The sequence below is a fragment of the Lycium barbarum genome, chromosome 4, assembly GCF_019175385.1.
Source record: "Lycium barbarum isolate Lr01 chromosome 4, ASM1917538v2, whole genome shotgun sequence".
In the NCBI taxonomy this organism is placed as follows: Eukaryota; Viridiplantae; Streptophyta; class Magnoliopsida; order Solanales; family Solanaceae; genus Lycium; species Lycium barbarum.
Window position 1 is genome coordinate 39,783,521 of NC_083340.1, and position 26,056 is coordinate 39,809,576.

Genomic DNA, 26,056 nt, shown 5'->3' on the forward strand with positions numbered 1-26,056 from the left:
CCACTTGGATCTAAATCTTGTGCTACCATGTATACCATATTCTACCCTATGGTAACGTATTTGCATCTGATTGTTCTTTTCACGAAAACAATTAAGAGCCAAATTAAACTCTTGTGGAGTTTCGTGAGGCATTGACATAGCACGTTTTTTTGGGCGTTTAAGCCTTACTGACACTAACTTGTGCTTTAGTGCATCAGCTTCCCTAACACGCCAATCTCACTCCTCTTTCATTTTATTATTGTATTCTCGATTGAATCTGTTGTTAGGGTTATTTGAGTAATGAAAATCATCATCACCTAGTTCCCAGGTCCTACCCATTGCTTCAAAGATGTTTGTTGGAGTGAACGATATAACACGATTAATATCTCTAAATTGGTCAAAAAATGACATCGTAACTCAATTTTGTGTGGAATGTTGTGTTGGTAATAGTTATTCGTCAAATTACGTTATATAAAGTTTGATTCGAATCATGACATTTTTTTGTTTGACAGTTGAGGTGACAATGCGATGCAGCGGCATAGCGCAGTAAAATACTGCGTTATACCAGTATAACGCATTAAATTAGTGTGTTATTCTGACATAACGCATTATTTTACCGCGTTGTGATGCTCTGTGACAGAATAAAGCAGTAATTTACTGCGCTATTCTGCCATAACGCAGTTATTTCATGCGTTATGCAACACTTTATACTTAATTTGATTTGACGTAACACTACAAGACACTGTAATTGCATGCATGCGTTGGTTTTATATTCAAACTTCGAATCCTATTAATACCGAGTTCGTATAAGGCAAAAAAAAGCATAAAATTCTAAGTTTCAACTAGTTTTAGCATTTTGTATTCCTCCTCAATTATTCAAAATATGGCTGATGTTCCAAGAATTAGAGTTTCTTTATTCTGGGACGGACAAATTATATTCGAGGAAAATAATTTGCGCTACAATATTATTATTATTATTATTATTATTATTATTATTATTATTATTATTATTATTATTATTATTATTATTATTATTATTATGTGTAGTGGCACTTGAATGCTACTAATGATGTCGATTATATTATTTAGGGGCTATACACCTGATATGGATCATATCGGACGGTCTCCTCAATCGGGATGGAAGAATCAGGTTGGAACATCCTCAACCTATCCAACAACTCAAAGCGACGGTCCTTCCTCAAGTTTCGGTGCAGTTGATTACTGTCGGTATGTCTATTCTTTTAACATCAATAGTGTTATTTGATGTGTAGTAGTTAAAACACCCTAATTTCTTATGTAGGGAGAATGTGGTGGTTGCACCAAATTATAGGCAAAGGCCTGCTATGGATGGTCCGGATTATCCGAATTATATAGTGACATCATCCAGCGATAGTGAGGAAATACCTAATGCGGATGAAAGTGACGATGAGCAAAGTGACGATGAGATTGAGGTTGGAACTAATCCTCAACATCAAGTAGAACTGTTGCAAGACATGATGGACAGTCCGGCACACGAGGAGGAACTGAATTCACAGCAACCATTTGAACAGCAAGAGTCGACTCCGGTTCAGCCGCAAAGCCAATTTCAACAGCAAGAGTCGACGCCGATTCAGTGGCATTCCGATGAGATCCCCTATCTTGATCATCTTCAAGATCGCCCAGATGCCTTTGTCTTTACTAGGGATGATGATCATATTTGGCGAAGTTTGTGGAAAGAGCCAGTGGATCTTTTAAAACAAAAAGCTCATATTGAAAAAGGGATGATTTTCAGCTCGAAAAAATCATTGCAAAGGGCTGTTAAGATTTATTGCATCCACGGGATGAGGGAGTTTAAAGTTGACGATTCCACGAAAACTTTGGCGATTGGTCTGCAAGCGAAAATATCAAGGCTGCGAATGGATGCTCCGTGGTAAGGAAACTGCTGAAAAGATGTGGAATATTTCAAAGTTCTACACAAAGCACACTTGTGATATGGGTGACCTCCCAGATGATCATTGCAATCTAGATACCAATATGATTGCTCGTGTGTTAGTTGGCGACATTGGAAAAAAACCAAGGTATCCCCTTCGCCTATGTTCATTTTATTTTTGGTGTTAATATAATGTTCCTCGTTGCTATATGCTGATATTTCAACTTTTTCAGGTTCCCTATTAAAGATTGTATTACAGCCGTCCTGAAAGTATATAGCAAAACTGTTACTAGGAGGAGGGCGTATATTGGGCGTAGGCGTGCACATGAGATAGTCTATGGCAATTGGGAGGGCTCTTTCAAGAAGTTGCCGAGATACATGGCGGCTCTACAACACTTCAATCATGGTACTGTTGTTGAATGGAAGCTCAAATCGAAACCTGGTGTGCCCGGTAATATTTTTGATTTTGTGTTTTGGGCATTCAAACCATGCATTGATGGTTTTGCTCATTGTCGGCCTGTAATATCAATAGATGGAACACATGTGTACGGGAAGTATGACATAAAGCTGCTAATAGCAGTTGGAATGGATGCAAATGGAGCTATATTCCCTCTAGCTTTTGCAATTGCAGCTAATGAGAGCATTAATACGTGGGGTATGTTTTTGGACTACTTAAGGAAACACGTTATTAAGGATCGCATGGGAATCTATGTGATATCAGACAGAAATGCTGGCATATTGCACAATATGTTCAATTTGCAGGGGTGGCAACCACCCTTTGCCTACTATCGTTATTGTTTAAGGCATTTGAAGGCAAACTTCCAAAAGGCATATCGAATCCTAGCACTTTGCAATTGGATGTGGGCGGCTGCAACAGAGCATCAGGAGAAGAAGTTTAACCTGCAGATGGATATTATTAGGCGGGTGAATGAGGAAGCCTTCCACTGGTTGAATGCAATTGATAAAGACAAATGGACATTACACCAGGATGAATGTAGGCGATGGGGTATGCTGACAACAAATAGCTCTGAGTCATTCAATGGCTTGTTGAAATCTGCACGCGGACTACCCGTCACCGCAATGGTGAGAATGACATTTAAGCAGGTTGTGGAGCGGTTCGTCACTAGATCAAAAGAGGCCAAACCATATGCAACAGAAGGTCTAAGATGGATGCCAAAACCGTCAAAACTGTTCGAGTACCACAAATATAAGGCTTAGAAACATGACCAGATGGAGTACAACCCTGCTGAGCGCATATTTGAACTCACAACAAGTGTGCACCAAGGTAAAGGAGGTAACGTCCACACAATTTGTGAGATTCCAAGAACATGCACATGCGGCAAGTGACAATCATATCACATGCCATATTCTCATGCCTTCAAGTGTTTTATCACAATGGGAAAGAACGCCTCCTCGTACATGGCTGAGGAATATACAGTTGAAAATTATGCAAGAACGTATGCTGGAAGGTTCTACCCACTTGGCAGTGAGAGTTATTGGCCACCGGATCCATTTTCAATGGTTGCAAATAAAACATTTATCCGTAAATTCAGAAAGAATGCATACTCGCGTATTCATAATGAAATGGATGTTCCACCGCGGAGATACACTCGAAAATGCTCATTTTGCAATTATGTTGGTCATGAGCGCAAGTGACCCTTACGGCATGGTGGTCAAACTACATCTCGCGGTGGAAGTACCTCTCGTGGTGGAGGAAACTTTCGTGGTGGAAGCACATCTAGCGGTGGTGGCACATCTAGCGGTGGTGGCGGAAGATCAACTCAAGGGCATTAATTGATGAATGTTTTTTAAGTTTTTTTCTTACTTTGATAATTGTATTTTAAAAAGTTTGGCTTTCTTATTAATTAGTATGTTAAGTATTTTCATCTACTCAAGGTTATGAATGAATGATGCAATTTAATTAAGTTTTTTTTTTTTTTTGTATGAATGCTGCCATTTTGACTAACTTTTGATTAATTATTAATGAACAAGTTTAAGTATTCGTAAAGAACTTCAAGCTAATGTCACCGAGCCTTCAAACGAAAATGGCATTCGAGCACTTTTCATCCACTAAAACGGCCATCCGAACTTTTGTGTATCCTTGATGTATTGATCCTACCTTATTAATCGCACAAAAATAAGTAGGGTTCTATATAAAATATTGAAGTTTCGGGGTCCTGAAGCATGATTAATCTATGGTCAAAGTACGTTAAAAAGTGTAATGGAAGAAGGGTTAACCAAAAGGGCCGAAAAAAAAAAGGAGGCACTATAGCACAGTAATTTACTGCGCTATAGCACTTAACGAAGCCGTCCCCGTTAAGTGCTTTAGCGCAGTAATTTATTGCGCTAAAGACATTTTGGTAACATTTTTTTTTGTTGAGGTATTTTGGTTCAAAATGTTTTTTTGGGGGCATTTTGGTTCCAGACTCGCAGAAAGAAAAGGGGACAAGAAGAATGGGTCAAGATTTTGTAAAATGACAGAAAACCCCCTCTTATTAATGTGGTGCTAGCGAGCTGGTAAGACATATAAAGAAAATACAAAATAAGTACACTGATATCCTATGACCTTCATGTTAAAAAAGTACAATTTTACATTAGAATAAAAGAAATTTTCTTAAAGTCGTTTGTCCCAGAAAAAAAGCCACTAAATCAGCTAGCGTAGGTGCACAATTGTGGAATGAAGTGACAAGTAATATCACTATTCTTGGTATGATATATTGTTTGCAGATAATTCAATTAGTATAACTTTATTATCAAAAGTTATGCATATTAACGGGTCATAGATCAACCAAGACATCTATTTTTTAAAAACAATTATAAAGAAGAATGATTTTAAAAAAAATTATAAAGAAGAATGATTTTAAAAAAAAAAATAACGTGGTCATAGATCAACTAAGACATCTATTTACAAAAAAAATTATAAAGAAGAATGATTTATAATGGTTATGATTTCTGGTAAGAACTTGCAAATGAGATGAATATTAAATGAGAATTTTATAGTGAAAGCTAGAAAAATAGAATTCAAATAAAAATATCAATTATAAAACAATTATTCATAACTTTGCATCTAAAAAACTAAAAAAAAATAGATTTCAAATGAAGTATATATATGTGAAGTTGGCTTTAGGCCACCAATAGTATTGAGCAACCCTTGAGGGAATTTTAAGCGTTACCTCCCAAAACAGAAGTTGAATAAATCAACTTGCTATTATAGTGTAGGATTCAATCTTATGTGAAGTAATTAAGCAAATATTACACCAAGTATAGTAGGAATCCTCTTATATACAAAAGGTAGATTCAACACTATAGCACCGTAAAAGTAGTATACTGCTGATGGCGTCTTTAATGGCTCTGATCAATAGTGAGCTTGTAGAGACTCTACCTCAATCTAATGGGGAAAAATCAAGGCAAACCACACCTAAATATAAGAACGAGGTTAAAATAAATTTAATCATTGAATAACATGAATTCATTTAGTTCATGTATTCAAAATCTAATCTAGGATACTTGTATTAATTTTTTCACGAATAAGAAAAAAGGTTTAGGACTAAGTTATGGTACATGTACTAGGCTAGATACATGCTAGAAGGAATTAAAATTCACGAGACTTTGTCCATCTATACATTGTCGGAACATGAATTTTTGACCTAAATAATACATTAATTAAAACAATTAACAAGAATAATACAATATTTTTAAAATTTACAGAAATAGAATAAACGTAGTTGTGGGTAACGTTTAGGTAAGATTTTATTAAAATATTTTAATGGAAAAAGTTAGGGTAGACGGAATAACAAAAACATAAAACGTAATTGTGAGTAACGTTTTATAAGTATTTCGTTACTAAAAGTTACGACTCTCCGCTAAAGTACAACTTAGGGGTCCAACTGATTTTCATTTCTTTCACTCCTTTTTTCAGTGCTTCTCTTCTTACTTTTTTGTCCTCTCTCTCTCTCTCTCTCTCTTATATCTTTCTAACAATCTACACAAAAAATGATACACAACGAAAGAAATTTGCACAATTAAAATGGAGATTAAAGTTCCATAGAAGTCCCTGACTCGTTTTCCTTTTCCTAACCACACATTAATGCTTATATACTTCTTCAACTGGAAAAAAAAGTTTATTTAATACACATACTTGTGTCACTACAATTTATTTAATTAAATTTTATTTTCATTTTTTAAAATATCAATTTCTTTGTAATTAATAATAATTGTGCAATCAAAGATGATATTTAAAATTGTGTTACAATTATATTATGATAAACAACTATCTTTGCATACTTTTTCGAAATATGTAAGGACAATAATGCATTCAGCCACAAGGAACAAAAAGTCTTTAAAAGAGCAGCTCAGATCACTTTAATCAAATTTCACAATAGGACAAAATTAAAGTTAGTTAATTTTACTTATGTTTATTTAAATTGAATGGTCTTCAATTTTATCTTTTACCTTAGGAAATTGTATAGAAACTATAATATGCACATTGTAGTCGGTATAGGAGATTTCTCACTTTTGTTTTCTATGGGGAATGAATCTTTTGTGCAAATTATTCTCATTGCGCAAATTTAGTCCTGCAGTTTAATTGTGCACATTGTATACTATTTTTGGTGTAGTTTGTTAGGAAGAGATAGGAGAGAGGGGGGTGGGGGGAGAGAAAAGTAAGAAAAGAAGCGTAGAAAAAAAGTTTGAGGGAAATGAAAATCATCTTGGACCCACAAATTGTACTTTAGCAGAGAGTAATTACCAGAATCAACGAGTCGTAACTCTCAATAACAAAATACTTGTAAAACGTTACTCACAATTGCGTTTAATATTTTCGTTATTCCTGTTGGGATATATACAATTAACCATGTGTTTGGATATAGTATTTATTATAGAATAATTATTTATTCAATTTTTAATAAAGATCATGTACTAGTATATGTGTCATTTACTTATATAGTAGATGATTTAGTGTATAGAGTTTAGCTTATACACGGAAGATTAAATCGTCGGTTCTTATAAGTATAAAATTTATGTTCACAATCTAAGATGAAAATTGAACAAAGCCATCGGTATGATTGTAGTCCAAGATTAATATAATGTATCTTCATTATGGGAACGGTATAGTTTCGTCTTCTTGTGCTAGTACATTTTGTATGTATTGAACGGACCAAGTAGAGATAAGTGTTTTTGTACTGAATATATAAAACAAATTCTCTAGTTCATTAAATGTACTTATACTCTTAATCTTGATATAATTATTATGATCAATGTGTTTTCTTCATTATTTTGATTTATTAAAAGGTACGACTAAATTGCGGGTCTATGTATTCCTGGTAAATTGGATAATGGCAAATTACATTTGTGAAATAATAATTAGTTGATAGAATTTATGTCTCGACTTTGAGATTGATGATACCCCTTTATGAATGCTTATAAGTCTCATGTGAAAACTTTGCAGGTGGATGTTGTATCTGTCACATGATGTAAGTTAAGCAAAAATATAAAGGATTCAATTAGTCAATGAATTAAATTGTCAGTAATTTAATTTAATTTAATTTAATTGATTGGTATATGTAATCTCAACATGGAGAGTTAAATAAGTTTTAATATATGATTTCGAAATTGAACCGAGGAGTGCAGTTACGATTTTTTAGTGGAATAATTTGTAATTTATTATGGTAGGATTAATTCATATTTTTTGAATTAATTCCATAATAGGAAGCCTCGTTAATTAAATTTTGTGGTCCCTGTTGTGCCCGAATAATAAAGAATTAAATAGAATATTATTTTTTGGTGGAAAATAAAGACTCAACAAGTTTTGAAAAAGGGTGAAAACCCCAAAATCTATAGTGATAAAATATGGGTCTTATTCCATAAGGAGGCGAAAGGTTTTACAAGTATCTACACTTTTTCCATAGAAATTCGGCCACACGAATTTCACAAATTCTGGTATTATTCGGGTTACACAGCAGAAGACTGTGGAACTGAAGGATGACAATCTCGTGGATGGTGTGTGTTCGTGGTTGAAGATTTGATTCTTGGTCGCGGTCACGCTTCAAGAGATAAGTATCAATTTTATTTTTGATTAATATCTTGATTATGTGTTGTCTATATTACATGCAAGTTCGATTCTGGCTATTTGCTTCCGCTGCGTATGCCTGTATTCCATTAATTCCGTCTGCCCTAACTTTTTTCATTAAAATATCTTAATAAAATATTAACTAAAATGTTACTCACCACTACATTTATTCTATTTCTGTATATTTTAAAAATATTATATTATTCTTATTAATTGTTTTAAATATATTATTTTGGTCTCAAATTCGTCAGAACACAGACAAAGCGATCCATTACATGTCTATCTTTTAAAACACTGCTTGAAGCAGCTAATAAATCGGTGCTCATTCATGTATGAATTCTCCTTTCCTTAACATTTTTCATTAATTTGAAATTCAGAATTTTGATGCAAATTAAAATCTATTAGCGCATACTCGGAAATAAAAAAACATTGGGAAGCGACTCTAAGACGCTAGGGCATAAACACTTATTTATCGAACTATTTTTTTTTTAATATTTATAACAGTGTTTTAAAAGGCATTTTCTAGGTGAGCCCCGAGGCTTATTTATCAACCTATTTTTTTTTTGGATATTTATATTTTATAAGACTAATTAAAGAAGAAGGAAAAGAATGAGAACAATTAAAAACAAAAAGGGAAGGGAAAGTGAGAAATAATTAAAGGGGAAAAAAATGATTGTGAAGAAGGAACAGGTTCCCCGGAAGCAATAAAGAATTCAACAAAAACAGACAAAGTTAGAATTTGCTAGTTTCACAAAGTCTTCAAGAAACACCCTCATAATGTTTGTCAAAAATTGTATACTTTGAATAACAAGGTGTTACAAAATGGAAAACAGGTATTCAAACATTTTGAACATGACTTATGAATAGTTTTAAGTCTTGAATTTTTAGAAAGTCATTCACATATATCCGAGGAAATGTTGGTGGTGAAAAACTAAATTGTCAATAAATAGTGCTTGACATTTGGCTATAAATATTTATATTTTGCCATCATTCGATTCACATTTTAATGTTTTTTTACGTGCTTTGAGTATGGATTGTAGTGCATTATGCTTAATATTGATAATTTTATGTGCATAAATTGATTTAAATGTCCATATGAAGTCCAAATTTTGCCTCTGGGATTGGCGCTTTGCTGTTGTGCCGCACCCTCATGGTGCTCAAGGTTTGTGTGCCAAAGTTCCCAGCACCCAGGTCACCGCAGGGCGGTGAACTAGATAAAAGAGAGTTCTCGGTTACAATATGATTGAATTGGACAATATTTTTTGAACCTAAACATTAGGGAATGGATTCTAGATTAGAATATAAATATTATCTCATTGTCTTTCTTAACTATTTTACATGAATTAGTAATGTATTCTTGCTAACCCTAATACCACTGAAATATAAGTGTTAGGTTCATATGAACATGTAAGTGGTAATTGAAAATTTTGTTGCGAGTAATATTAACTTTGTTAATTAATAACCTAGATAGATTGATTTCTTTAAGCAATTTAAGTAAGGAACTCAATAAGATTGGTAGCTGACCCATAACCCTGAAATATTTCTCTTACCCTCTGTTTAGATCGTTGTTTCCCGTGGTTCAATAATGTGCAGTATGGTATGGTACAGTATGGTGTTGTATTGTATTGTACTGTACTGTATTATTGAACATAATGTTTGGATAGACTGTATCGTTTGTTGTGGTTTAATAACATTTGTATTGTTTGGTTTGACCGTATGGTATTGTATAATAACTTGTAAGTTTACTAAAATACCTTTAACTCTTAATTAGAAATTAATTTATATATATTAATAAAACTTAGGTGAAGAATAAAATAGAAACTTTAAAAAATAAGTAAGTAGTGGGTGGGGGTGGTGGAGGGGTGAGTGGTGTGAGGTAGGTGGTTGTAGGATGAGAGTGGGGGTGAGTGGTTGTGGGGATTGGGTGGTGGTGAGGGGCAGTGAGTGGGGGTGGTGGAGGGGTGGGTGGTGTGGGATGAGGGTGGGTGAATTGTTGTTGGGTGGGGTAGGGCGGTGGTGAGGGGTAGTGGGTGGTGGTGGGTGTGGGTGGCAGAGGAGTGGGGTAGTTGGGGGTGAGGGTGGGGGTGGGGGTGAGTGGTAGGGTGGGGCAGGGGTGGGGTGGGGTGAGTGGTATGGTGGGGGTGGGATGGATGGTGGATGGTGGGGTATAATGGAGAAATGAAATACGTAACCACGGAAAAACCACCAAATCCGTGGTTCCAAAAATTGAGACTTTTCATGGTTATATAACCATGGAATGAACCATGAGTTTATAACACCATACCACATAATTTTAAAAACAATAGAAATAAACATGGTTTCATAGAAAACCATACATTAATGAACCACGGGAAACCACCATCCAAACCGGGGTTAGTAAATTTGCAACCTACGTTTAGCTACTCATTTTTCCTTTGCTTACCTTACAATTTCGCAGTAGTCCTAATTAAAACACAATCAAACTTGGGAAAATCTTTTTGGATAAATAATTAGCATTGGTCTGATCCAGAAGTAGCTGGTCATAATCTTTGTGAGGCTATAGCTAATTCTCATCATTTTATTATTACGTATGCCTGCATGTCCGTTTGGAAGCAAAAATGCATCATTACTAAACATTTGAGTGGAACAACTATAGTTCATAATGATTAAAAAAATAATATACTTGTTCATTTCAAAATGAATGACATGATCCACAATATTTCTTATTTTGCTCAAGCTTTTCTGAATAATGATGTGATAAAAAATATTACAACTATTCACACATGTTTCCTCTGAAAAATTGTCCAAGCCAAATATTTTACTACAAAATTATGAAGCAGGCTCCGGTTTGTTTCATCTCCCACTAATTATTGCATTCATAAATATAGCAAAAGTGCATGATGGTATGAGGCAAAACCCCACACCTAAAACTTTTTTTTCCTTTATATGAGTGGTCGGTTTTGGATAGTCTTTGTTTGTTTATGCAGAGTTTCCTAGATCCAAGTGAAAATCTAAGAAATATTCCACGAGTCTCAATTCCCTGCTTCTACAACATTTCCCCTTACCTTCAATGAAAGTCTTTGCAAAACTTATTTTCTGCAGCAGGAGTGTAGGACCCTATGGATAGCAAAACCACCTACTTTTTCTACTGCACAACTTTGAATATTCAACTACTCCTACTATAAATATGTGACTACTAACAAGTCAAGACCCATGCACATTATTTTCTTGGTTATCTCTTATCCCTTCAACTAAAAATCCTTATTTTTTATTAGAGAGCAAAAAAGAAAGGAAAGAATTCAAGGGTCTGCTTTTTCTTTTTTCAAGGTGAGATATTGATACAATAATGGATTCTGAATCATTTTTATGGCTTTTCTTCCATTTGGGGTTGCAAACTTTTGTTTCTTGCTATATAAAAAGTTGTTTCTTTACTGTCCTTTGTTCTTGGTGGTTGGATAGAGTTTGTAGGTTTAGTGTTGATTTCTTCAGCTGTTGTGTTATTTAAGTCAAGCAGATGATAGTGTATGTTTTGCAACCATGCATATTTCATCAATTTGAAAAATAGAGGTGTTAGTTTTTGATTCATTGATAATTGCTATTTTTGAGTTGTTTGTGATATTAAGATGGAGGAGAAGACATGATGATTTTCTCACTATTCCTTCTCTAGTTTTAGAATTTGCTTGAATTATTGGAGTAACAATTATGCTCAAAATCAAGATTCGTTTTCTCATACTATTACTGGATAAGATAAAGATTATTTTTTCCTGTAAGGGTGTGTGTGGGCCCGGGGGGGGGGGGGGGGGGGTTGCAAGACATGTTGATTTTCCAACTGTCCCTTGTCTAGTTACAAATTTGCTTGAATTAGACCAAATATGTTCATATTTTTTCTTTTGCTTTTTATGCTATTGCTGGAAAAATAAAGTTTTCCTCTTTTCTTTGTGGGGTTGGGGGAAAAGATGGTGTTGTATTTGCTATCTAAATTTGTAACAGAATCAATGTTTTCTGTTAGCAGGGTTTATTTGCTCTAATTGCTGCTTGTCCGGTGAATGGGACTCTCTCTTTCAATACTCTTATCGGCATGGAATGAAATTCTAAGGCATAGTTATCTTATATTTCCGGACACCATGGGAAGAGCTATTGTCAGATCAGTTAGCATTGAGAGGAAAAATGGAGAATTATCTTTGAGGACACTCAGTTTCAAAGAAAAAGATGCTAAGAATGTTAAGAAGTCCGATTACTCTGAAGAAAGTGTAAAACATGAGAAACAAAAGCTTAAAAATTTTGCTCCAATAACTAGTCTGGTTGTTGACAATGAAAAAATGGAATTACCTAGAATCTCCATACCGGAGCCTTTTGTGTTCTGTTCTCCTAGACCTGTTACCGAACTTGATGCTGCTGCAACTAAGCTCCAGACAGTGTACAAGAGTTATAGGACAAGAAGGAACCTTGCAGATTGTGCTGTTGTTGTTGAAGAGCTCTGGTTTGTTCTTGTAACCGCCTTTTCTGTCATGTAAAATCAGTTATGTTTGTAGTCTTGGTTTCTAATCTTGTCCTTCTTACGGTTTTAGGTGGAAGGCCTTGGATTCTGCAGCTTTAAAGCAGAGTTCTATATCATTTTTTGATGTCAATAAACATGAAGCCCCCGTGTCAAGGTGGTCACGTGCCAGAACAAGGGCTGCTAAGGTATGTTAACGAGAGCCAACTATAGGTCCAAGTTACTGCAAGATTGTCCGGAAAAAAATTATTGAGCAAAATCATGTTTGTGGTTTACAGGTAGGCAAAGGTTTGTTGAAGGATGAAAAGGCTCAAAAACTAGCTCTACAACATTGGCTAGAAGCGGTAAGACCTTGTTGCTATATGATCTTTCATGTATATCAATTTTATGAAGTCTTAAAACATATACTAGAGCACTTATTCATAGCTACAAAGTCTAGTTTTTAAAAGATCTGATACATTGTATGGTGAAGATTTGGAGGGAATTTTATGCTGCTCCTTTTTTGTGTAATAACAATGAACAAACCGTGGTAGATTTATCGGAGAGATTAGCTCTAAACTAATTGTTCCTGATCTCGAGAAATTAGCTCTAAACTAATTGCTTAGGACAAGGCTTTTTAATTTGCTCTTTTGTTAACTGCAGATTGACCCACGTCATCGTTATGGACACAACTTACACTTCTACTATGATGTATGGTCCAACAGCAAAAGCATCCAACCTTTCTTCTATTGGTAAGATCATCTGCCCGAAGCACAAGTAGTTTACATTTAATTAGTGTGTCAAGTTTACACTTACATGATATGCCTGCTTCGTCATTGAAGGTTGGATGTGGGTGATGGCAAAGAACTAAATCTTGAGAGTTGCCAGAGAGCTGATTTACAACGTCAATGCATCAAGTATTTAGGACCCGTAAGTCCAATATAATCCATCTGATATCTACTAACTGCTTTGTAATTATTGGGGGTAATTATTTTTCATGTTTTTTTATTGCAGAAAGAAAGGGAAGCCTATGAAGTAGTTGTGGAGGATGGCAATTTGGTATATAAGCAAAGCGGAATGCTCCTGCATACGACAGAAGGATCGAAGTGGATTTTCGTTCTTAGTACTTCAAGAGTTCTTTATGTTGGAATGAAAAAGAAGGGTGTTTTCCAACACTCTAGTTTTCTATCTGGTGGTGCTACTACAGCAGCTGGTAGATTGGTTGTTCAGGATGGGATTCTTGAGGTATACTTCACAAAATCACACAAGCATGTACACGTATATCATTTTCTTTGATTCATTTCATTGATTTTAGTCCCATTTTACCCTGCAGGCAATTTGGCCATACAGCGGTCACTATCTTCCTACCGAAGATAATTTCAAGGAATTCATCAATTTCCTTGAGGAACACCATGTAGATTTGGCTAACGTTAAGGTAACTATCCTACCTGTATTGATGGACTTTTTTCATTTTTGGCCCATCGGCCGATATTAATTACGGGTGCTAGCCAAAATATACAAAACCTATACACTGATTATGTATAAAATATGTATACTCTTTGTATATTTTTACTTATATACAAAACCTATACATTTGTTGGCTATCATTCTTTCGAACGGTCCAAAAATGTAATTAGTCCCTATATTATTGTCCAGTGTAGTGCCAATTTTGCAAGTAGTAGTACTGATGCTAATGGCCAATTTATTCACTTTTACTTGCAGAAATGTGCAATAGATGATGATAGACCTTCATCTAAAGTTCTCCATGAGGTGTCTAACAAAGATATGGAGGAAACTTTATCTCAAAATTGTGATGCAGACATAGCTAAGGACGATGACCCGGTCATTGATGTATCGAAAACAACTGCTCATGAAATAAATTCTACGCCTACTAGCAAAGACCAGAGAGAAGAAACACCAGTTTTTGACTCGTCCAAACGTTTATCTTGCAAGTGGACAAGTGGAGTTGGTGCCCGTATTGGCTGTGTGAGAGACTATCCAATGGATCTTCAATCTCAGGCTCTTGAAACAGTAAATCTATCTCCAAGGGTTAACTTGTCTCAGCCCAAGAACTATTATCCAATCCCTTCACCACGGCCGAGCCCAAAAATGCGCGTATCGCCTAGGCTTGCATACATGGGAATTCCAAGTCCAAGAGTTTCTGTTAATACTACATTGTGAATTCACAGGAAAAAGGTGAATGATTTATTCACTGATTCTATTGACCCTGCAAAGTTCTTTTAGGTAGATCTTAGTGTTAGTTAGGGTAGTTAATGTGCATTCTTTGGTTCCTTAATTCCTTGTTGTACCTAATAATATTAGGTTCTTTTTAGGGCTTTTACTGTTACTTATGGGGTTGTAGCTGCAGTCTTTGATTCCTTAATTCTGTAAAAATTTGGTGGGCTAGCCACTTTTTGTATTCAAAGTTTAGCCGCCGTTTGTAATGTAATTGAGAAATAATCACCTTTCAGAGTGGAAATAAAATTTGGATAAAATACCCCCAGTTAAATCATAAAAAAAACCTCCAACACACTGTGTTGGAGTTTGAGAACTCCCTTTATGTGAAACTTTCGTACAGTGTGATTAATTCGATACTTTTAGAAGTAAATTCCAACACACTGTTGGAGTTCAAAAACTATTCAAACTTTTACAAGTGAAACTCAAGTATATTGTGCTGGAATTTAATATTTCATTAGTCAAATTAAGATAATTATAAAGTTCACTTTTGTAACTCCATCCGTCCAGTGAATTTACGACAAAACAACTGGCTGGGAATAAAACCGAGTTTCGTTTGCTACAAGAAGTGTCTATTTTGCCCATCTCAATTCTGAGTCTTTGATGAACAAAATAAGATTAAGTTCTTTACAAGAATCATCAGATTTTGTTAAGATATTTTCTCAAATTCTCTCTAGCTCAATATGAGTAAATGACTATTGGACTAGAGTTGGTGTAGTGCGCCAGGCCTGTGCAATGTGCAACACATGGGCGACACATGAGAGCCTAGGTAGCGAGCTACCTTAACAGATTCTCTCCCTTTAAAAAATTAAGTTAATATTGCGTGAGTCGATGACTCACATATTAGATATTAAACTGATAAGAACAAATATTACACTTGATCTTAGCCAAAAGGCTGAGAAAGGTATGCTTGTCTTTTGCTTGACTAGCTCAAATTATACTTGATTCCCTCTGTCTCTCTCTGATTCCACGATTGATATTTGGCACAAATATCATGTTTTGTGTCATATTACAATTTCTTCTTATGACTTTTATCGCTTAATTCATGAAGTAACCGTCGTATTTGAACTTATGTCGTTACATTTCATATGTATAGGTACGATGACGACAAACGATGGAAAATGTGCTTGAAATGATTGAAATTCGTAGCATATGTCGATTGGCTGAGGTGACGAGTCGCTGACCGCAAAGGACGAACTAAAAGAAGAGTTAATCGACTGCAGATCCTCGCTTTCCTTCCGCATCGCGGAAGGATCGCGAGAAGCTCCAGAAATTCAGGCGATCGATCCGCATCGCGTGAAGAAAGCGGAACAACCAAACTCAGTCATCAGGGTGCGCGATCGACCCGCATCGCGTGAAGAAGGCGAGAAACTGCAGATCATTGCGCGATCCTTCCGCGATGCGGAAGGAAAGCGGGACTCTGCGGATGTTTTCCCGATTAGACTAGGATTTGGATTCCTTATTTATTATTTTTACCCTAGCCTATATATACACGTTTTTATAGCTGAGAACGGTATTCTAGGATTATTCAAGGATTTGTAAGCCACCGTTCTCCTTTTTCTCTCTCTAGTTATTTCACTTTTCATCTTTTTCAACCCTAGTTTATTCATGGCTTCTTTTGTCTATGATCGAATCATGAGTAGCTAAATCTCTTAGTTCTAGGGTTGTGGCGAAAGACTTGAAAGTTGATTTGATGACAATTATTATCTATTGATTTTCCATATTGTGGGTTGCTTATTTATTCTTGATTTCAATTGTTTGATTATCTGGCCAATAGTTAGACACTATCTGTGGTGCGTGAATTGAACTTGAGAAAGGGAATTCACGTACGTAATAAGAATAAATAGAGTTTGTTCGATTTAATCGTTTAGCTAATGAGGATAGAGATATACCCTTTAGCCCTACTTAGTTGAATACGGTGGAATAAAGGCGTTCTTGTTACATATAATGATCATAGAGATATAGGCATTAAAGTAACATCTACAGGCTTGTGAGTAGTTCGGGAGAATATCATAAAGCATAATCAACCCGTCAACTAGTAACCCAGGAAATAAAATAGGTGGAATTGTCTGAAGATCATCTGGATTGTCGAAAGCCACTACCCTAGATCTTTCTCTCATCTGAAATTTCTTACAATCTTTGTCGACGTAGTCCCAGTCATAAAAACACCCATCACAAATTGTTTACTTTTCTGTTTTAGTTTAGTACCACAAACAATCTTGATTTTCACTTTCTTGAATAGTGTCAGTCGAATTTGAATTAGTTAAACGGTAGAATCTAAGTCTCTGTGGGATCAATATCTGGACTTAACAGTCTATATTACTTGTACGACCACGTATACTTGCGTGTGCGTTTGGGAGCAACAAGTTTTTGGCGTCGCTGCCGGGGACTTAGCAATATTATTGTTTTTCTAATTTGGATTTTAGAATTTCTATTCAAGTTTTTATTTATTTATTATTATTTTATTTTATTTTTAATTTAATATTTTGGTTAGTTGCTTGATATGGCATCTTGGGACCCCATCTGTGGCAACACTGTCAAAATATTTCCGGGAATGGGTTGTGTGCACCTTCCCAATCTTTTGAGTGGAATATTTGTAATATATGTGATGGTCAAGACGGTCATTGGAATGGTTGTCTTAACTCTCACTCCCCATCCCCGAGCCCATATTATAATTCTCCTGTTATTTGTGATGTTGACAGTAGTAACGAAGTGGAGGATGCGGAAAGTCGTGCTCGGGTTAGCGATATGATCAAGCAAATAGGGGAGCAAATGATGGAGCATGATGCATTAATGAGAGAGCAAAACGCAGAAATGTGGAAAGCCATAGAGAGGATTCGTGCCAACCTCACAGAGATGCAGGCCGAGGCCGAAACTTGTAATGATTTACAAGTTATATAGGCTTAGCCAATACTCAAGACGAACCTCAAACAGAAGAAGAGAGCGAGTTCCCACAAGTAGATAGCTTTGAAGAAGCAGACATAGTGAGCCAATCTTGGCTAACAGAACAAGCTCAACAAATGAAATTTCATGGGTTTCTCCGTGATGGTCTTACAAACATGGCTACACAACTGATAGAAGGTAGAACTGAGCTCGGACAAGAGATAGACCAATTTAGCTCAGATATCCATGGCTTGCAGGCACAAATGAATAAAAAGGTTGAGGTGTATGATGCCCAACTACATATTACCTTGGATAGTGGCCTGCATGTGGAGCAGATAGAGGAACTCCAACCATTCGATCGGATCTTTGTTGATGATGTCATTGTTGAGGAAGTGTACAAAAGTAAGGATGTAAAAAATAATGCAGTTTTAGAGTTGGGGCGTGTTGGTCCTCATTCTAAACACTTTTCTACATTATGTTTGGTTGGCGACATGGAAATCGAGCCCTCCACGCCGATGAAGAATTGTAGAGATGAGAAACAAGAGCCTTACATCCTGAAATTTGCCACACCGAAAAGACAAAGCGACATTCCTCACTTAAGGGCCAAGAAGTTCAAGAAACGATATCTATTGATTGGTTCTTTTATTTTCACACCACCGCCCCAGAAGCGTGATAGAAAATTGGATGCAAAATTAGGGGTGAAATTCATAAGTTCGAGGTGGAGGAAAAAGTTGATTCATGTCATGCCATGACGATTAGGGGAAGTCTGAGTACCCAAAGTTGAAAGCTGAGGAGCATGCCAGAGTTTTAAGTGTGGGGTCATTCGCCCCTTGATGATGAGAGCATGTTGCTAGCTAGGCCCTAGTGGGCCCCAGGGAGTATTTCTTACCTTGCTGGAGCTTTATTTGATTTCAAATATACATGCATTGAGGGCATTGCATAGTTTTAAGTGTGGGGTGGTAAAATACGTCCCTGGTTTGTAACAACATGTTTTGAGGTTGCGGATGATGATTAGTATGCCTTAGGTTTTTTTTTTTCGTTTTGCATCTTAGTGTCGAAAAAATATAAAAAAAAAAAAAGTGGAAAAATTTCAAAAAGATTTTATTTTTCTTTATTTTTCTTTGATAACTTCTTAAGCCCCTCATTAGTAGGCATTCATCATCCACCCCCTTTGGTTTTCTTATGGCCTCGGTTCTTTCCCGAGGGGGGGCCTTTGAACCGGGCGTAGGTAGATTTTTTTTAGTCATAGGAAGGGCTGTTCCTGCTGAAGGGTGGATGACAACCTGCTTGAGGGAAAATTAGTCCGTAGTCTAGGTACATTCAAATTCTAGGTGCACGGGATAGGTAAAGTCTTGGCATATGAGCGATCTTGAAATGTTTTATGAAAGCAGGCCGTGAACTTGCATTACTTTTCTTGGAAACACTTGAAAATGGTTTTTGTGTTGACTCGTATGACCCACTTGGCATTGTTGATTTCCATTGTGTTTGATTGTTTCGAGGGACAACCGGATCCTTCTTGCGTTGATTATGTGCCATGTGTGAGTAAGGTTTCGTTTTTTGAAATCCATGTTTAGTATTGACATCTAGAACTTGCCCTGTGTGTGCACAAAGCGAAATGAAGTTTGGTTGAGCCTAGAAAGTGATAGAGGCGTTTCTTTGATTAGTCACTAAAAAGCCTCAAAAGTTATCCTACCAGCGTGCAAATAACACCCTAGTTAACCCCGTTGAGCCGTTAGCCTTTTCTTTGATAGCAGTTAATTAGCCTTACCCCTTCGTTCTACAACACTCAATGTTTGATCCAAAACACTCCTGAAGAACTTTAATCAATTTATATGCATAATGGGAGTTGGGAGGCGAAAAGAGGGGAAATGGTTGTTAACTGTAATCTAGGAAGACAATGGGAGCACCGAATGAACAGAACTAATTCACGTGTTAGTTGGGAATTGAAAAAAAAAGGGAAAAAAGAGAAAAGAAAGAAATCTGAAAAAGACAGAAAAAAATGTAGAGAAAAAGTTTCCCTTCTAACTTGTGTGATTTTAAAAAGAGTGGTGCTTAAACAAAGAAAATGTGGTGAATTGGGAGAAATTTAAAGGTTGGTTGGTGTTGAATAAGGGCTAATAAAGAAATCGTGCAAGAATGACGAATGTATGAGTATTAAAGTGCTTAGGGAGGTTAGTCACTATTATCCAAATAATTCCTACCCGTCCCGTAGCCTACATTACAACCCTCGAAGTCCTACTTGATTCTAGGTTCGTCTTACTTGTATTAGTAGAGTGGTTACACTACGGGCAAGCATATGGTATGTCGTACATTACATGTGACGTTCTTTGTGAGAGTGAGTGCATTTATTGATTTCAGGTCCATTGAGTTAAACATATGATTCTTGAAGAGATATGGACTATTTTGTTGTGGTGAGGGCACATAATTAGCAATAGAGAGGTGAAGTGTTGATTTCTTGATCATAAGGTTGCCTATATGCGTTAAAGTGGTGTCGTTGAGTCAACTGTTTTGAAATTCAAAATGTTTTCTTTGAAAAGAAGCACTTGTTACTGAAACTGAGGCTTTTAAAACCTTTGGCATGGCTTTCGCAATCTGGGTCGTTGGTTTGTTTTTGAAAATCTCACTTCAAGAGTTAGCCATACTAGCCGAATCCCGTTGCAGACCTATTTGAATGAGTGAGCTAGAAGAGTAGTCTGATGTTGGTTTGTGTCTGCTCGAGGGCGAGCAGAGTCTAAGTGGGGGGGTGGTGATATTTGGCACAAATATCATGTTTTGTGTCATATTACAATTTCTTCTTATGACTTTTATCGCTTAATTCATGAAGTAACCGTCGTATTTGAACTTATGTCGTTACATTTCATATGTATAGGTACGATGACGACAAACGATGGAAAATGTGCTTGAAATGATTGGAATTCGTAGCATATGTCGATTGGCTGAGGTGACGAGTCGATGACCGCAAAGGACGAACTAAAAGAAGAGTTAATCGACTGCAGATCCTCACTTTCCTTCCGCATCGCGGAAGGATCGCGAGAAGCTCCAGAGATTCAGGCGATCGACCCGCATCGCGTGAAGAAGGCGAGAAACTGCAGATCATTGCGCGATCCTTTCGCGATGCGGAAGGAAAGCGGGACTTTGCGGATGTTTTCCCGATTAGACTAGGATTTGGATTCCTTATTTATTATTTTTACCCTAGCCTATATATACACGTTTTTATAGCTGAGAACGGTATTCTAGGATTATTCAAGGATTTGTAAGCCACCGTTCCCCTTTTTCTCTCTCTAGTTATTTCACTTTTCATCTTTTTCAACCCTAGTTTATTCATGGCTTCTTTTGTCTATGATCGAATCATGAGTAGCTAAATCTCTTAGTTCTAGGGTTGTGGCGAAAGACTTGAAAGTTGATTTGATGACAATTATTATCTATTGATTTTCCATATTGTGGGTTGCTTATTTATTCTTGATTTCAATTGTTTGATTATCTGGCCAATAGTTAGACACTATCTGTGGTGCGTGAATTGAACTTGAGAAAGGGAATTCATGTACGTAATAAGAATAAATAGAGTTTGTTCGATTTAATCGTTTAGCTAATGAGGATAGAGATATACCCTTTAACCCTACTTAGTTGAATACGGTGGAATAAAGGTGTTCTTGTTACATATAATGATCATAGAGATATAGGCATTAAAGTAACATCTACAGGCTTGTGAGTAGTTCGGGAGAATATCATAAAGCATAATCAACCCGTCAACTAGTAACCCAGGAAATAAAATAGGTGGAATTGTCTGAAGATCATCTGGATTGTCGAAAGCCACTACCCTAGATCTTTCTCTCATCTGAAATTTCTTACAATCTTTGTCGACGTAGTCCCAGTCATAAAAACACCCATCACAAATTGTTTACTTTTCTGTTTTAGTTTAGTACCACAAACAATCTTGATTTTCACTTTCTTGAATAGTGTCAGTCGAATTTGAATTAGTTAAACGGTAGAATCTAAGTCTCTGTGGGATCGATATCTGGACTTAACAGTCTATATTACTTGTACGACCACGTATACTTGCGTGTGCGTTTGGGAGCAACAACGATCAATGTGGGAATAAACTAGCAAGACAAACTAAATAAAGTTCCATTCATCAACAGACGTACTGAAAGCATTTTCTTACGGTAATTGTAAATGGTAATGAAGTCTTTAATTAATTAGAATATTTAATGACCTACGATTTGTAATCCCATAGGACCTAGCATTTGCAGGAATGCATCATTATTAGATAGTTAGCAAGAACCTGGAATTCTGTTCTCTACTTTAGGCCTTAACCATTAAAGATACACTCATGATTGCGTGTGCGCGTGGGCGTGTTTGTTCTTTTTCTCCATACTGGTTACACATTAATTAAATTGCACGCAGTTGTTGTTATGCTGTCGCGGGTTTCAATGGGGCTAATAGATACTCCCTCTGGTCCGCAATGCCGGTCTTATTGACAAACAAAATTTGTTTTACCTCCTCCGTTCAATTTTATGTGATACTATTTTCTCCGAATCCGTCCCATTTGAAATACTTGGCTTATAAACATTTGTCTCATTTACCAATCACTAAAGTAAGCATAAGCCAAACAGTGCATAAAGCTAGATTAACTAGCTTTCAGTTGTGTGGGTATGCATTGTTTATCATACAATGAACTACTAAAATTTAAGTGTTATAGTAGTTCAGAATTGAAACATGATGAGTTGTTCTGAGATTGGGTGAAGATAATATTGTCAGGGTTTTGTTTTAGGATCCTCTTCAACTTTCCCCTCCAACCTGCTTGAAAATTTTATGCTATATTTGCAGTTAATCTCCTCCCATGTGGTTTTTGAATGTTTTTATATGATATAAGGTTGTAATCCTGTATATAAGGGACAAGTATGTACTCCCTTTACGCGGATTGACTCGTTACAAAACAAACCAAGTTCTTGTCACTCCCAATTTGCACATCACACAAAATTTATGGAGATTTTGACAAAGAATATTGTTCCAAATTTTTATCACAGCAGTTTTTAAATTGTATACTTAAGCTCCTACTACTATTACAGTACAACTCATCACTACAAACATTATATTTAAGCTCCTACTACTATTACAGTACAACTTATCACTACAAACATTATACGTAATTTTTTTTTAAGATACTTTAAAGGTACAGTACAACTTATCACTACAAACATTATACGTTTTTTTTTTTTAAAGATACTTTAAAGGTAACATTGGGACTAGAATTGGTAGGGTGTGCCAGGCCAAGGCAATAGTGCAACATCAAGGCGACACTTGAAGGCCCCAATAGCAAGCTACCATAGTGAGCCTTCCCCCTTAAAAAATCAAGTTAATACCATGTGAGTCAAGTAACCCACATATCAAATATTAAACTAATAAGAACAGATACTACACTTGATCTTAGCCAAAAGGCCGAGAAAGGAATGCTTTACTTCTACTTCACTAGCTCAACTTATACCTGGTGCTCTCTCTGGTTTTATTTTTCACTCTCGATGTGGGAATAAACTTGGAAGACAAATTAAATAACTTTCATCAACAGACTGCACTGAAGCATTTTTTAAGGTGATTGTAAATGGTATAATGATGTCTTTAACTAGAATACTCAATGACTTACGATTTTGTAATCCTAGGACCTATGCATTTGCAATGCATCTTTTCTAGCCAGTTAGCAACAACCTGGAATTTAGTTCTCTGCTTTAGGCCATAACCATTAACGACACACTCCTGATTGTGCGCACGCGGGAGTATTTTCGTCTTTTTCTCCATGCTGGTTACACACTGATTAAATTGCATGTAGTTGTTATTATGCTGTTACGAGTTTGAATGGGGCTAGATACACTGGTCCGAAATGCCGGTCTTTTTGAAGAACAAAATTTGTTTTAAAATATTTGATGTTTTAGAAAAACAAGAAAGTCATTTATTACTATCTCTGTTCGATTTTATGTGACACTATTTCCTCCGATCCGTCCCATTTGAAGTACTTGGCTTATAAACATTTGTTGCGTTTACCAATCACTAAAGTAAGCCAAAAAGTGCTTAAAAAAACCCAGATCAACCAGCTTTCAGTGGTGTGGGTATGGCATTGTTTATCATACAATAGAACTACTAAATTTAAGTGTTATAGTAGTTCAGAACTGAAACATGATGAACTGCTCTGAGATTGGGTAAAGATAATATTGGCAGGGTTTTGTTTTAGGATCCTCTTCAACTTTCCCTATCTACCTTGCTTGAAGTTTTTTTGTGCTATATTTGCAATTAATCGCTCTTTAATTCGATTTTGAATGTTTAACATAAGCTAGTAATCCAGTGTATGAGGGACAAATATGTACTCCCTTTACGTGGAGATCGACTATTGTTATAAACAAGCCAAGTTCTTATCACTCCCAAGTCCCAATTTGTACATTTCCATGTCTGAAGACTCAGAAAAAACATCTTACAAAATATATGGAGATTTTGACAAAGAATAATCCGTTGATCCATTTATTATCGTAGCAGTTCTTTAAAGTCATGAAAACTCACAATTATCTTTAATTGGATCCTTGAGCTCTTATTATTATTGGAGTAACTTAGGAGGACAACTTCATCAAAGAAGATAAAGATCATCATTACAAACATTATAAGTATTGTTAAGATACTTTACAGATAACATTGGAACTAGAATTGGCGGGGTGCGCCAAGCCAAGGCAGAAGTGCAACACCAAGGCGACTCTTGAAGGCCCCGATAGTAAGCTACCATAGTGAGCCTTCCCCCTTAAAAAATTGAGTTAATATCATATTAGTCAATGACTCACATATCAAATATTAAACTGATAAGAACAGATACTACACTTGATCTTAGCGAAAAGGTCGAGAAAGGTATGCTTTTCTTCTGCTTGAATCGCTCAAATTATACCTAGTGCTCTGTGGTTTTCTTTTTCACTCTCGATGTGGGAACAAAATTGGAAGACAAATTAAATAAAGTTCCTTTCATCAACAGACTGCACTAATTAAGCTTCTTCTTTTTTAAGGTGATTGTAAAGGGTATAATGAAGCCTCTAATTAGAATATTCAATGACCTACGGTTTTGTAATCCTAGGACCTATGCATTTGCACGAATGCATCTTTTTTAGCCAATTAGCAATACCTGGAATTCAGTTCTCTGCTTTAGGCCTTAACCATTAAAGACGTGCGAGCCGGGGCATGTTCGTTCTTTTTTCCCATACAGGTTACACACTGATTAAATTGCACGTAGTTGCTGTTTATGCAGTTGTGGCTAGGGCTGAACACGAAAAACCGAACCAAACCGATAACCAAACCAAACCGGAAAAAAAACCCGACATTTATTTGGTTTGATTTGGTTTGGTTTTTAAATTTAAAAACCGACTATATTTGGTTTGGTTTTGGTTTCAAGTCTAAAAAAACCGAAAAAAACCGAACCAAACCGACTTTATATATACATATTTTAAAAATTAAATTTGTATATATATGTGTGTGTATTTTAATTTTTTTTATGAAAAAATTACAATTTATATTGGGTTTTTATACTCTTGATCTTGGGTCATGCTTTTGAATTAAACTATATTGGGTCAAAATATTTTGATGGACTTCTAATGAAATGAGCCCATCTTGCACGGTTTGACCCAAAGTAAAAGTAAACAAAATGTGGACTTCATATGCAAAGCCACTCACAATTACTAAGAATAAGTATGCTCCTGAGTTTAGTTTTAGGAGTGACTATTCTTGGCAATAATATTTCAAATAAGTTTAAATTCAAATAGTAACTACAAGGTGTTTTAAAAACCGACAAAAACCGAAAAAATCGATAAAAACCGACAAAAACCGAATAGTAAAAACCGATATAGTTTGGTTTGGTTTGGTTTGACAATTTGAATAACCAACTCAATTGGTTTGGTTATTTTTTAAATAAAAACCGATCCAAACCGAACCGTGAGCACCCCTAGTTGTGGCTTTGAAAGGGGCTAATAGATACTCTCTCTGATCTGAAATGCCTGTCTTTTTGACCAACTAAATTTGTTTCAAAATATTTGACTTTTTAGAAAAACAAGAAAGTCATCTATTACTTCCTCTGTTCAAATATATGTGACACTATTCCTTCGTCCCATTTGAAGTACTCAGCTTATAAACATGTGTGGTGTTTACCAAGTACTAAAGTAAGCCAAAAAGTTCTTAAAACTAGTTTTACCAGCTTTGAGTGGTGTGAATATGACATTGTTTATCATATAATAGAACTACTAAATTTAAGTGTTATAGTAGTTCAGAACTGAAACATGATGAGCTGCTCAGATATTGGGTGAAGATAATATTGTCAGGGTTTTGCTTTTGGATCCTCTTCAACTTTCCCTACCTACCTTGCTTGAAATTTTTTGTGCTATACTTGCAATTAATCGCTCTTTAATGCGATTTTTCAATGTTTTCTAATATAAGCTAGTAATCCAGTGTATAAGGAACAGTATGTACTCCCTTTGCGTGGAGGTCGACTCACGTTTTTAAGAAGCCAAGTTCT

General features: G+C 35.9%; 1 protein-coding gene and 3 non-coding genes across 4 annotated transcripts; 1 reads left to right on the plus strand and 3 right to left on the minus strand.

Annotated features, from left to right (window-relative positions):
- The first annotated feature begins 10,983 nt into the window (after positions 1-10,983).
- On the plus strand, positions 10,984-14,905 carry LOC132635926 (IQ domain-containing protein IQM1-like). The gene is made up of 9 exons (XM_060352537.1): positions 10,984-11,261; positions 11,947-12,414; positions 12,503-12,617; positions 12,708-12,773; positions 13,072-13,160; positions 13,251-13,338; positions 13,423-13,653; positions 13,742-13,843; positions 14,131-14,905. The coding sequence occupies exons 2-9, from the start codon at positions 11,981-11,983 to the stop codon at positions 14,587-14,589; spliced, it is 1,584 nt and encodes a 527-aa protein (XP_060208520.1). The 5' UTR covers positions 10,984-11,261; positions 11,947-11,980; the 3' UTR covers positions 14,590-14,905.
- Positions 14,906-15,355: 450 nt separating this feature from the next.
- Positions 15,356-15,551, minus strand: LOC132638850 (U2 spliceosomal RNA). The gene has a single exon (XR_009581922.1). It is a non-coding gene; the product is annotated as a U2 spliceosomal RNA (small nuclear RNA).
- Positions 15,552-22,781: 7,230 nt separating this feature from the next.
- On the minus strand, positions 22,782-22,978 carry LOC132638848 (U2 spliceosomal RNA). The gene has a single exon (XR_009581920.1). It is a non-coding gene; the product is annotated as a U2 spliceosomal RNA (small nuclear RNA).
- A 1,238-nt stretch (positions 22,979-24,216) lies between these two features.
- LOC132638851 (U2 spliceosomal RNA) lies at positions 24,217-24,412 on the minus strand. The gene has a single exon (XR_009581923.1). It is a non-coding gene; the product is annotated as a U2 spliceosomal RNA (small nuclear RNA).
- Between the last annotated feature and the right edge of the window lie 1,644 nt (positions 24,413-26,056).

Excerpts from the sequence above, each read along its gene's own strand:
- LOC132635926 (XM_060352537.1), top strand. The coding sequence starts at position 11,981 with ATGGGACTCTCTCTTTCAATACTCTTATCGGCATGGAATGAAATTCTA. Across the intron at positions 13,339-13,422 it reads GCATCAAGTATTTAGGACCC|AAAGAAAGGGAAGCCTATGA; the intron begins GTAAGTCCAATA and ends TTTTTATTGCAG. Across the intron at positions 13,654-13,741 it reads TTCAGGATGGGATTCTTGAG|GCAATTTGGCCATACAGCGG; the intron begins GTATACTTCACA and ends TTTACCCTGCAG.